The sequence below is a fragment of the Myotis lucifugus genome, unplaced genomic scaffold (assembly GCF_000147115.1).
Source record: "Myotis lucifugus unplaced genomic scaffold, Myoluc2.0 scaffold_176, whole genome shotgun sequence".
NCBI lineage: Eukaryota > Metazoa > Chordata > Mammalia > Chiroptera > Vespertilionidae > Myotis > Myotis lucifugus.
In genome coordinates this window covers 605,398-617,662 of record NW_005871224.1, presented here as the reverse complement: position 1 = coordinate 617,662, position 12,265 = coordinate 605,398, and the positions used below count along the sequence as shown (strand labels likewise).

At 44.9% G+C, this 12,265-nt stretch overlaps 1 protein-coding gene across 2 annotated transcripts in view; it reads left to right on the top strand.

The window, feature by feature from the left end:
• GRIN2A (glutamate ionotropic receptor NMDA type subunit 2A) overlaps positions 1–10,493 on the top strand; it is a 365,860-nt gene extending 355,367 nt beyond the window's left edge. Inside the window, exons 11-13 of one of the 2 annotated variants that reach the window (XM_023760225.1) lie at positions 656–894; positions 6,547–7,712; positions 8,056–8,074. In XM_023760225.1, the coding sequence (XP_023615993.1) occupies positions 656–894; positions 6,547–7,712; positions 8,056–8,074 (1,424 nt within the window). Of the gene's footprint in view, positions 1–655; positions 895–6,546 lie in introns of both variants that reach the window. The other variant, XM_006096328.3, reaches the window with a different exon arrangement.
• The last annotated feature ends 1,772 nt before the right edge of the window (positions 10,494–12,265 follow it).

Below are 12,265 nucleotides of genomic sequence, written 5' to 3'. Positions count from 1 at the left end.
TCTTTTAAAGGAAGAGGGAAGAAGAAACTAATATATTTGAGGACGATGGTGTGCCAGGCACTGCACTGGGCATTTTCTTCACAACAGTACCGCGAAGCCTGCAATTTCTGAGTTCCTGTGATTCAGGCACTACGTTTTGTAACTTTACATATGTGAGTTTGATCCTCACCACAAATGTGGGAAATAGGCAGTGTTATTATACCCATTTCACAGGCAGGATAACTGTAGCTCCGAAGTCACAGCTAGTGAGTGATGAAGTCATAACTGGACTGCAGGTCTTTCCACTGTAGCTGGCTGCCAGTTTAGCCCATGTCCTGCTCCAGGATCGGGTGTGTTTGAGGTTGAGATAGAGAAAAATAGGATGGGCGGAACATAATGATAATGACATGAACAAACAAAAAAACATACAAAAAGGCAAAAAAGGGACTATGCCAAACTATACATTATCTCATTTCATCTTCCTACAACAGACAGTAAGAAGGTATTATTATCATCACCTTCACTGAACAAGTGAGTGATGCAGACCAGGAAAGCTCAGTAATTTGCCTTCAGGTTACACAGCCACAGGTCATGGATGTGTATCCCAAACCCAAAGATGCTTGCCCAAGAGTGCATGCCCGCTTCTCACTGCCTGTGGGTCGTATCTTCCGTGCAGGTGAGATGGAGGAGCTGGAGACGCTGTGGCTCACAGGGATCTGCCACCACGAGAAGAACGAGGTGATGAGCAGTCAGCTGGACATTGACAACATGGCAGGCGTGTTCTACATGCTGGCGGCCGCCATGGCCCTCAGCCTCATCACCTTCATCTGGGAGCACCTCTTCTACTGGAAGCTGCGCTTCTGTTTCACGGGCATTTGCTCTGACCGGCCGGGGCTGCTCTTCTCCATCAGCAGGGTCAGTACCCCTGGCGGCCACTTCCTTTTGCAATAGCAGGTCCAGGGAAGCATCGGGTGTCCAGAGAATCAGGGGGTCTTGACTTTTTGCAGGAAAGGGTCTGAACCTTGGGCGTTTATAAGCCACGGTTTGCAAACCCAGATGACTATAGAAGCCAGAAAAGAAGGGCGAATGGGTGAAGCAGGCTAGGCATGAGAAAGGCAGCACCAATGATGTGAAAAATAGCTTCTGAAATTGGGTGTCTGGGTGAGGGAACAATGGAGGATCCCAGGACCTGTGACAAGCTGTGTATAATGCTCACCATGCCTGAAGGGGGCAGTCCTCCTCAGTGGAGGACGGGAATGCGGAGCTAATATTATCAGGTCTTATCTGTAAAAGAGAAAGTAGTGGTCTGATTTTGTGTGAAACCTTTCTATGTTAAATATTAGTAACTAATTCCATTAAAACACACACATAAAACATGTGGGCCAAACAAAGCAGTCTGTGGCCTCCATCATAGCACCCAGGCATGCTCTGCCGCACTACTAACATCCCTAGGCAGGATGCGACAGTGTGTGCATGCATTCCAACAGAACGTGCAGGACAAAACGTAATCTGCACACACAGCCACGCTCTGTGTACACACCCCAACAAAACACGGAAAGCATGGTGTCTGCAATGAAACCAGACGTGAAGACCCATGAGAAAATGCACACACATCAAACAAGACAAAATACACATTCAACCCAACATAAACTACAGCACAGAGTACAAAGGCTATGGGAGTTCCCATGCAATACAAGAAAATCTCCTTTTATTGCATAACATGCCATGTGGGTGTTGCCATAAAAAGCACATGTGACATAATTCACCAGTAATGATAACCAGCATGGAAAATGCTTATATTTGTGGAGCACATATATGTTCCAGGCACCTTATAAGAACTTTATACTCTCTATCTCATGTAACCTACAAACCAACTCTATGAGGTAGGTTCGGTAATTAGCTCCAGATTACAGATGGGGGAACTCAGAGTTATGAGGTGAGGGGAATTATCCAAGGACACACAGTTGTGGTGGAGCCATGGTTTGAATCTAAATAGTGTACCATCCAGAGCCCACACTCTTACACAAGCAACAAATACCAAATGCAAGCAACACAAGAGATTTGATACAAATCATACTACATAATATATATGTGCATGCAACTCACATAATGTGTTTACATATTCAACACAATCTAGTCATTTACTTACATCATAATAAAAGCATATACATACATATTGTTTATTCATCCTCTAACATAGTAGAACATTATCTGTCTAGTAGAGGCCCGATACACAAAATTCATGCAAGGGGCTCGGCCCTCACAGCCTCAGTGGCTTGCCTCAGCCCTCGCAGCCCTGGCTTCGTCCGGAAGGTCATCCAGAAGGATGTACAGAAGGTCGTTCGGCTGTCTGGTCTAATTAGCATACTATGCTTTTATTATTATAGATTTTGTATCAATCATCTGTCTGTCCATCTCTTTCTCCACCCATTCGTTCATCCATCCATCCATCCATCCATCTATCCATTCATCCATCTATTCATTCATCCGTCTGTTCATTCATCTGTCTGTTCATCCATTCATCCACCCATCTATCCATCCATCCCATTCAATCTATTTATCTCCCTATTTCTCCCATTTACTCTCCTCGGAATTTTTTTTCACATGTGTTTAATGAATTTGGATTTGAAACATGGTGAAAAATATTTCTTAAAAACATCTAATTTTATATGCTAAGCTTTATTGAGGAAACTAAATCATTGTTTAAAAAGGAATTTTTGTATCCTTAGCATTTAGTGATTTTAAAAACCTTGGAGATTCAGAAGGTACACATTAGCTTAGTGAGGAGGATTTATTTTCTCCATTCAATGGCACTGTAAACTTGAGTTTGGTGCAAATACATATTTCTTAATTAGCTTGATGGCATCTAAACACACAGATTGCTTAAAAATAACAGTGTGTGTGCATATAGCTAGGTATGCCAACTTTAAGCTAATTCTCTCTGCCAATTACTAAAAGCTTTCCATATCCAAAGATTCTGGGATTATTATGGGCAAATGCATACTGTTGCATTTACTTATAAATCCTGCTTGTGTTTGGAAGAGCATTTCCTCTGTCTGAGATACCATTAAGGAAGCCAAGTTGATAGGATCATTATTATAAGAAATGAACTAAATCCCTCACTCCTGTTCCAAGCATCTTGAAGAATGGGAGTGTTGGGGGGGTAGGGGGGGCGGGGAGAAGAGACTGAGCCCACAGGAGCAGCTGTTGTTGTGTTGTGCATTGACTGACGGGCTGGAAGAGCTGGAATTTGAATATCAGCCTCCCTTCCCTAAGCCAGAGTGGACCCCTCATCCCATAGGAGCACTGAAGGGACTTGTGTGCCCCCTTGAAACACCCAGCCATCCTCACTTGTGCCTCCAACAGTTGCAGGGAGCCCTACAGCAGCAACTGCCCTCCCTCCTTCTCCCCAGATGAGATTTGTCTTTTAAAATAAGCACAGCCTGGTACGTGTGAATAAAAAGATCTCATCCTTAATGTACTTTTCTCATTCCGAGTTTACCTAATAAATCTCTCTCTCATTTATTAGGGGAACTCAGAATGGGCTTAGCCCCAGATGCTGCGCCTAGAAGGGCTTCTGGGTTGCTAAAAAGTGCTCTTCCTTTTCTGGTCAAGGGCCAGCACACATTTCTTAAACTGGTCTGATGTGCATATTCACACACATGCCACCTTACATATATGCTTGCATACAGTGCAGAGAACACACACCGAAGCAAAAGTGTCTTCAGTGTGTACACACCATCATTTTCTGTGAAATAAAACCTGCAGTGGGGAATTCCCAAGCAAAGAACCTACTTTCCTACAAATAGAAGATCTCGTGTGTAAATGAGAGCCTGGGCCATTGTCTCTAATCCTCGCCATATCCTATGAGGTTGAGTTGATCACACCCATCCTATGATGGAGAAACTGAGTCCCAACAGGTTAGAATGGGACCCTCCTGTTCACTTACGTTTTCTTGAAACAGCAGAGGTCTTCTCACTTCATCTCTCATGCCAGAAAAATAGCATGAGAGAGGAATCTTTGTCTGTGTGTGTAGGGTTGGGTCTCCTGTTTTTGTCAGTGTCAGACACCTTTTCATCTGAAATTCACTTCTACCCCAAGGCAGAGTTTCTGCACACAAGCCAGGTCTCTCCATCACCATTTCTCTTTTTAGCATATTGATCAGCCAGACAATAGACATAAAGTTATTGCGACACACAGACACACACATGCAACCCTCCTTGTGGGCTTGTCCCTTGGGAAGCTCCTGGATAATTTGAACCAATACAAACCTGAGATACGTGCACGTGTGGAGCTGCCCAGGGAGAAGGCCAGAGCTCAAAGAAACCACTTATTTAACATCAGAACCAAGCTTCTCCCACAGCTGTGGCCTTTGTCTCCAACAACTTCCCAAACTGTGCCCTCTTGTCTGCAGGATGCCCTTAACGTTTGTTTTCTCCCTGAAGTGCTTTCCCAATCATGTAGAAAAAAATATTCACTGTCACCAGCACAAAGAACTGCCTCAGTTGTCTCCTGAGATGTAAGGAATGGGGGACACAGCAAAGCCAAGGACCCGGGAGAAGGAACCCAGGCACCTTCCCGATGAGCTTGGATGGGGCAGCTGGAAATAGTGAAAAAGGCTTCTGGCTCGTCCACACCTGGGATGAGCCCCCTGTGGGTTCAAGAGGGCACCCTATTTCCACAACCCATGAAATGCAGCCAGGATTATGAATAACAGAGAGGAGAACAGAAAGAGAGAACTCTGCAGGAAGGAAAGAAACACAACCCAGGGATTTGGCTCCCGAGGAGGGGCTTGGCTGCTCACCTAAGCAGGAAGCCACAGTGGCTTTGGAGAACAACCTTTGGTAGGAAAGGGTAGCAGGCCTTTCTTTGGCGCTCCCACAAAATGGGCGGTGCATGTTCATGCTGGTGTGAAAGGGGAGGTGCAGTGACACAGGAAGGACAGATCAGGGGGAACAGAGCAGCTCAAAAATTTATAATGAGGAGAGAGAAGCTCCTGGCAGGTGAACAACCAGCCACACAGGACATGGAGAAGGAGACTAAAGACAAGGCTGGAGGAAGGTGGGGAAAGGGAGCGATGCCAGGGCCACGCAGCCCAGGATTGAGTGTCAGAGAAAGAGATGCTCAAATGCACAACCGCAGGTAGGCTTTTCTGTTGACCTCTCTTAGAGGGCTGGAGAGGAGACTGTCTCCAGAAAACTACAAGAAAAATACAGCAGGCTCGAGGCTGTCACAGTTCCTTGAGCATCTCTGTGGGTGAAACTCGTCCCCACCATGGGGAACTGATGGAGCCACTATTATCACAGTCCACAGTTAATCACATATACTTTGCACAAGTTCATGCCAAAGTCAGCAGCAGCTGCCGCGTTCGCTTTTACAAACCTCTTCTCAGGCTGGCTCCTCATCAGTCTTGGGAGGACCAGGTCAAATCCTGTAGGCTTGATATGATTGTTCCTTTTAGGTCTGGCTGCCAAAACTTTGGGAGCAGGAGTGGGGCAGGGGGGACCGCAAAACACAATCACCAATGCCCTCTTGCACATGAACCGAATTCTTCCCTGGAGTTACTATTAAGTAGAAGTAAACAGCTATTTTTAAGAATGGAAGAAAGTGTAGTGGAAAACAGACATATAGATGGACGTGCCTATATTTGAGCTCCCCAGGAGTCCATAAGTCACTCAGTCCCTACATGGATTTAAATGCAGCACACTGTGTCCTCAGGACTCTCCACTGTCCCTCACAGCTAAAACCCGACTCTATGTTGAGCAAATTCACACACAAACAAACACACAAGACTATATCGAGTGAAGTAAGAGAAAAGTTTGAGAGAGTGGCCCCAAAGGTTTGACCTATGTCATGTCTTTCTATCCCCTGGGTTCTACTTTTTTCTATGGTGGCTTCACTCTCAGGATAATGGCAGGACTAGTCCCCTGCAACTGCTACTTGTATCCTAGCATCTATGTCTATTCCTTAAAAATTTTTAAAAAATCTGATTCATCACACATACTAATAGATTCCATGCCTATACTGAATCAGAAAAGATTTTCTGACTGACATACTTGGGTCTCATGAATTGATTGATAGCTTCAGTGTGTGGGTAGGGGTAATTCCCCAAAAGAATTAATAATAGGTTGTCCTTTAATGCCAACTTAGTTTGTTTGCCAATAGCCGATTCTCTGGTATCCAAACTCCAAAGATGATTCTGAGAAATTTTAATAAAAAACATGAGTTGATGACCTGGGTGTTGACAAGGTTGATTAAATACATGTCAATTTGGAGGCACTGAGACCCTCATAGTTATATGAACATTCATTGATGCCTTTTCTCAAGCTTCATGTATGACTGTTTGCAAAAGTGTTTAATAACCTTGAGCCAGAGAGAAAAGATAAGCCTGATATTTGCCACTGGTCTCATCCATTTAAGAAACATTACCAGGCTTCGTATTGGATTTTGCTATTTCTCCAGGGCTCCTACAAGAAGGCCATATCTCCCCTTTGCAGATAGAGTTCAGGTGTGGAGTGGTTTCCTTTTCTTGCTGCTGCTGATGGTGTGTTATGTCACTTCCCACAGGGCATTTACAGCTGCATTCACGGGGTGCACATTGAAGAAAAAAAGAAGTCTCCAGACTTCAACCTGACCGGCTCACAGAGCAACATGTTAAAATTCCTTCGGTCAGCCAAAAACATGTCCAACATGAACTCCTCAAGAATGGATTCTCCCAAAAGAGCTGCCGACCTTATCCAAAGAGGTTCCCTGATCATGGACATGGTTTCAGACAAGGGAAACTTGATATATTCAGACAACAGGTCCTTTCAGGGGAAAGACAGCATTTTTGGGGACAACATGAATGAACTCCAAACATTTGTGGCCAACAGGCACAAGGACAACCTCAATAACTACGTGTTCCAGGGTCAGCACCCTCTGACTCTCAACGAATCTAACCCTAACACGGTGGAGGTGGCCGTGAGCACAGAATCCAAAGGGAACTCCAGGCCCCGGCAGCTTTGGAAGAAATCCATGGACTCTCTACGCCAAGATTCAATGACCCAGAACCCAGTCTCCCAGAGGGAGGAGGGAACATTGGAGAATAGGACCCACTCCCTAAAGAGTCCCAGGTACCTTCCAGAAGAGGTGGCCCACTCAGACATTTCAGAAACTTCGAGTCGGGCCACGTGCCACAGGGAACCTGACAACAATAAGAGCCACAAGACCAAGGACAACTTCAAAAGGTCAATGGCCTCCAAGTATCCCAAGGACTGCAGCGAGGTCGAGCGCTCATACTTGAAAACCAAAGCGAGCTCCCCCAGGGACAAGATCTACACCATTGATGGTGAGAAAGAGCCCAGTTTCCACCTAGATCCCCCCCAGTTTGTTGAAAACATGGCCCTCCCCGAGAACATGGACTTCCCAGATGCCTACCAGGACCACAGTGAGAACTTTCGCAAGGGGGACTCCACGCTACCCATGAACAGGAACCCTCTGCACAATGAAGATGGGCTTCCCAACAATGACCAGTATAAGCTCTACTCCAAGCACTTCACCTTGAAGGACAAGAGTTCCCCTCTCAGCGAGGGCAGCGACCGCTACAGGCAGAACTCCACACACTGCAGGAGCTGCCTTTCCAACCTGCCCACCTATTCAGGCCATTTCACCATGAGGTCGCCGTTCAAGTGTGATGCCTGCCTACGGATGGGGAACCTCTATGACATTGATGAAGACCAGATGCTTCAGGAGACAGCGAATCCAGCCACCCAGGAGGAGGTCTACCAGCAGGACTGGGCACAGAACAACGCCCTCCAGTTCCAAAAGAACAAGCTAAGGATTAGCCGTCAGCATTCCTATGATAACATCCTCGACAAGCCTAGGGAGATAGACCTTAGCAGGCCCTCTCGGAGCATAAGCCTCAAGGACAGGGAACGGCTTCTGGAGGGAAATTTGTACGGGAGTCTTGTCAGTGTCCCATCCAGCAAACTCTTGGGGAACAAAAGCTCCCTCTTCCCCCAGGGTCTGGAGGACAGCAAGCGGAGCAAGTCTCTCTTGCCAGACCACACCTCCAATAACCCTTTCCTCCACTCCTATGGGGATGACCAACGCTTAGTCATTGGGAGATGCCCCTCGGACTCCTACAAACACTCGTTGCCATCCCAGACAATGAATGACAGCTATCTTCGATCCTCCTTGAGGTCAACGGCATCGTACTGTTCCAGGGACAGTAGAGGCCACAACGATGTGTATATTTCCGAGCATGTTATGCCTTATGCTGCAAATAAGAATAATACGTACTCTACCCCCAGGGTTTTGAATTCCTGCAGCAATAGACGTGTGTACAAGAAAATGCCTAGTATTGAATCTGATGTTTAAAACCTTCCATTAATGTTTTATCAATAGGGAAACATACGTAATGGCCAACTTTCTGGAGGGAAAATGTTGGATGTCCAATAGTGCCCTGCAAAGAGGAAGAGGATTTAGGAAGGTATTTTTTTTTGTTGGTTCTTTTGCACATGGCTCCATGCCATAGTCTTCCACTCAAGGAATCTTGTGAGGTGTGTGCTGAGAATGGCAGATACCAGATAGGTGAGTCCTTAACCAAAAATAATAAATCAAAGGGCAAGTCTCCTGGACATGCCCACTAGGTATGTTGGCAATAATGATGCCTTGGATGCCAGAGGTGATGTTGTGATTTCCTATATTCCAAATTCCATTAAGCCAGTCCACCATGCAATTTTCTCATCATAAACACCTAACGGTTTCTCTAATACAGAATAAGCAATATGGTATGCATGTAAATCCGACACAGACCAAATAAAACAGTTAAGAATGCATCTGCATTGTAGCGAGATTGACATGTGCAAGAGATTAGGAAGTTTGGCTTTGTAACCATTTCAGCTTTTTTGTCATGCCTCCCATCACAGTCCAGGCCCAACCCCAGAACTCCAGGCTCCCCCAAAGAATAGGAAGTCAGTGCGTTTCATGCTACCTATGCTACTACCTTCATTATAGTCCATTTCCAAGACACATCTGGAGTAAAAGGCCAGAAGGGCCCTCAGGCAGAGAGCTATAAGAATCTCTTTGGATGTCCATTTGTGTGTTTCACAGACGCGCTCTCATCCTTGGCTTCTGGTCTTGTTCAGGACTGCATAAATTAAGACAGTTATGTCTTCGATATCTAAGTGTGGATCTTCTGTCTATGACACAGCGGCCCTTATAGTTTATCCTGAGGACTCCTGTGTACGTAAGTTTGCATTTCCCCCCTTCTGGTGATGACTCAGGGTTGTATAGTATCTGTTATCCCTTTCCTTCCAGAGTAACCATAGCTCGTTCAGTCCCCAAACAGCCATGGTGGCTCTAATCAACTGTGTGTTGCTGTTTCCAGGGTTGTTAATGTGGTGGCAGGCACCAACAGCCATATGTGCGCTGTGATCTGTAAGAAGTACAATGCCATCTGTCTGCAGAAGGCTAGTGTGGTTTTCGGTTTATGTTTCTTACCGTCATGGAATTTAGTTGGACACTCATTTCCACCCCGGCCTCCTCAAATCAAAAGCCTTCAAAACATGAGAGACACTCATGCATCTACCCTGAGCATCCTCCAAATTGTGGGTAAACATCAGTGGGACAAGCGAGTTCTCTCTTCTGAAATATTCACCCTGTCGGAGGCTAACTGTTTCATTGGCACCAACAGAGACAGATGAAAAATTCCTCCAAGCATTTGTCATTTCTGAGTCCCCTCCAGTATCTCATTCTTAATCTACTCAAACCTGTGCATGCGTGATATGAAATGATACTCATCTAGCAGGATTGGAGGAGAAAGGGCAATCTTTATGCCTGGGAAGCTCTTAGCGCCATGCCTGGCACATGCACAGTGCCTACAGAAATAAATAAAGACAGTTGTTATGTTATGATACTTTATCAGACCAGAATTTTAATATTTAAAGATTAAATATTATAAAGACCACAAACAAGAGTAAACATTTTATACAGTTTTAATCCAATAATTAATGTATTTTAAATACATTAATATCCCTGAAATATTTGGGAGAACTAGCCATCGGGTTTTTTTCAGAGTAACTCAGTCTGTTTTGGCGACATGCTGCAGAAACCCTAAGCTAATGTAGACTAGCTTAACAATTGTTTCCTCCTGCATTTTGCTTTGGGTTCTTGGAAAAGGGAACAGAATGGCAGGTTGAAAAGTTATCCTATTTCCTTTCTTCATGGTATGTTCTGTTTTGTAGGTAGTGTTTTCCTGTGAGTGGGCAGGTGCCAGAAATAACTCTCCTGGAGCTTGAGAATTCACTGAATGGCTCCATCTTTGGGGATGTGTACCCTATTTACAATATTCCCAGAATGATGAGAGCTGGTTGCAATAAATTTCAGTCAGTGGTAGAGAGGCTGAGGAAGGCAATGGGTGAGAAGGTGTCCCATCAACCTAGCGGTAGAAAGGAAGGAAGGGCTGACTAGACATTGATGACAAATACACTTGAACACTGTATTTTATTCATGGATGTTGCACCTTTGCTGCCTCTAGACCAGCAGTGGGCAAACTACAGCCCGCGGGCCGGATCCGGCCCATTTGAAATGAATAAAACTAAAAAAAAAAAGACCGTACCCTTTTATGTAATGATGTTTACTTTGAATTTATATTAGTTCACACAAACACTCCATCCATGCTTTTGTTCCGGCCCTCCGGTCCAGTTTAAGAACCCATTGTGGCCATCGAGTCAAAAAGTTTGCCCACCCCTGCTCTAGACCCAACAATGGAGGAATGTATACTGAAGGACCTTGAATAGTCACCCCAATTTCTAATCTTAGGTATACCATTGATTGTCTTTTAGAACATTCTGCCTTTGCCCTTCCATTGCATTCCAGACCTGTCTTCCCCCAGCCAGGATTTCCCCACAAATTTGTCACGTCTTTGCATGACATGAATTAAAAAGTCTCCCCAGAATACAGAAAAGTGGTATGTCATCAATCCAAAGAGTATGTCTTCCTCCAGTGTCCTCAAAACGCATGGGGCTGCCACTGTGATAGAGATCTCTAGGGGGAGTGCAAATTACACGTGGAAGGATTCCCTGGCCCCCAAAGCCTCCTAATAACAGCATTATTTCTGCTATTAATCCCATGCTTCTCTGGATAAGAAACTAAAAGTGTGGCTTTTGGAAGAACCAACAGTACTGTAGTGTGCTGGAAAAAATATGCCTCCTTTTATACCCATAGTTTCTCTAAAAGACAATCAGAATTGGATAGTATATAATAAATACCTAATTTCCCTCCTCCACTAATGCACTGACTCTTAATTGGGATGATCCCAAACATAAGAAAATTGCCATGGATCAGATGGTCAATTTTTAAGTGACAGGCGATGTTGTGGAGCTATTCAGAGATAATCCACATCCAGTCATCCAGTCAGTTCTTTGGAAAAAGAATATCAGAATGATGCCTACAATATAGGAGGTGACAAGAATGAAATAGGAAGCCTTGAGCTTAGGCATTCATCCCCAAGGGTTCTGTGATCTTAGATTTTTTGATGCCAAGGAGCCAGAATCTCTGAATCCAATTTTGTGCCCGAGTTTCACCTGACTGCAGTCAGAGCTGGCATCGTAATGATGTTTCATTAGCTCTACATGATTTTCTCCACTTGAGAGGACCCAACTGGTACACCTGCACGCAAATGCTCCTGCTCCTGCCCACACGCAACCAACTTAAAATATTCTGTGAGAGTCTTCTAATCTAGGGCATGAGTTCTGCTCTGGAAAACGTGCACATCCGGAAAAGAGTGCTCCTTATCCTCACACACTGGGGTTGTTAGGTCACTTCCGGTTGCCATGCTCTGAGAAGGCAAGTTCCTGATTGGTCTGTTTTTCTGCCAGTGGGGCTTCAATGGAGGTGTGAGATGATAATCTCCCCACGCATTGCATCGCTCTTCCATCCTCTGCAAATCTCACTGCAGGATTTTAGCCAGCACCATGACCGAGTCTCATGGAGTATACTTGGTTTCCTCCTGAACCCTGTTGCAGAGGGTGCCTGAGAAGGTTTCATAGGTAGCTTTTCTGATGAAAGCATTAAAATTCCCCCATTGCAGCAAAATCAGTCAAATCAATTCACGCTTCTTTTCAAGGGAGAAAAAAAAAAGAAAATTACACCTTGTTTACACATGAAATAGCTTCACTTAAGTGGGACTCTAGCCAAGGCAGCTAATTAGTAAAAAGATCCACGGCCGCCATACAGTCGCACACTGTTTACTCTATTTGACATTTCTTACCGCTGATGTGTATTTAATATTCTGCATCCTCCT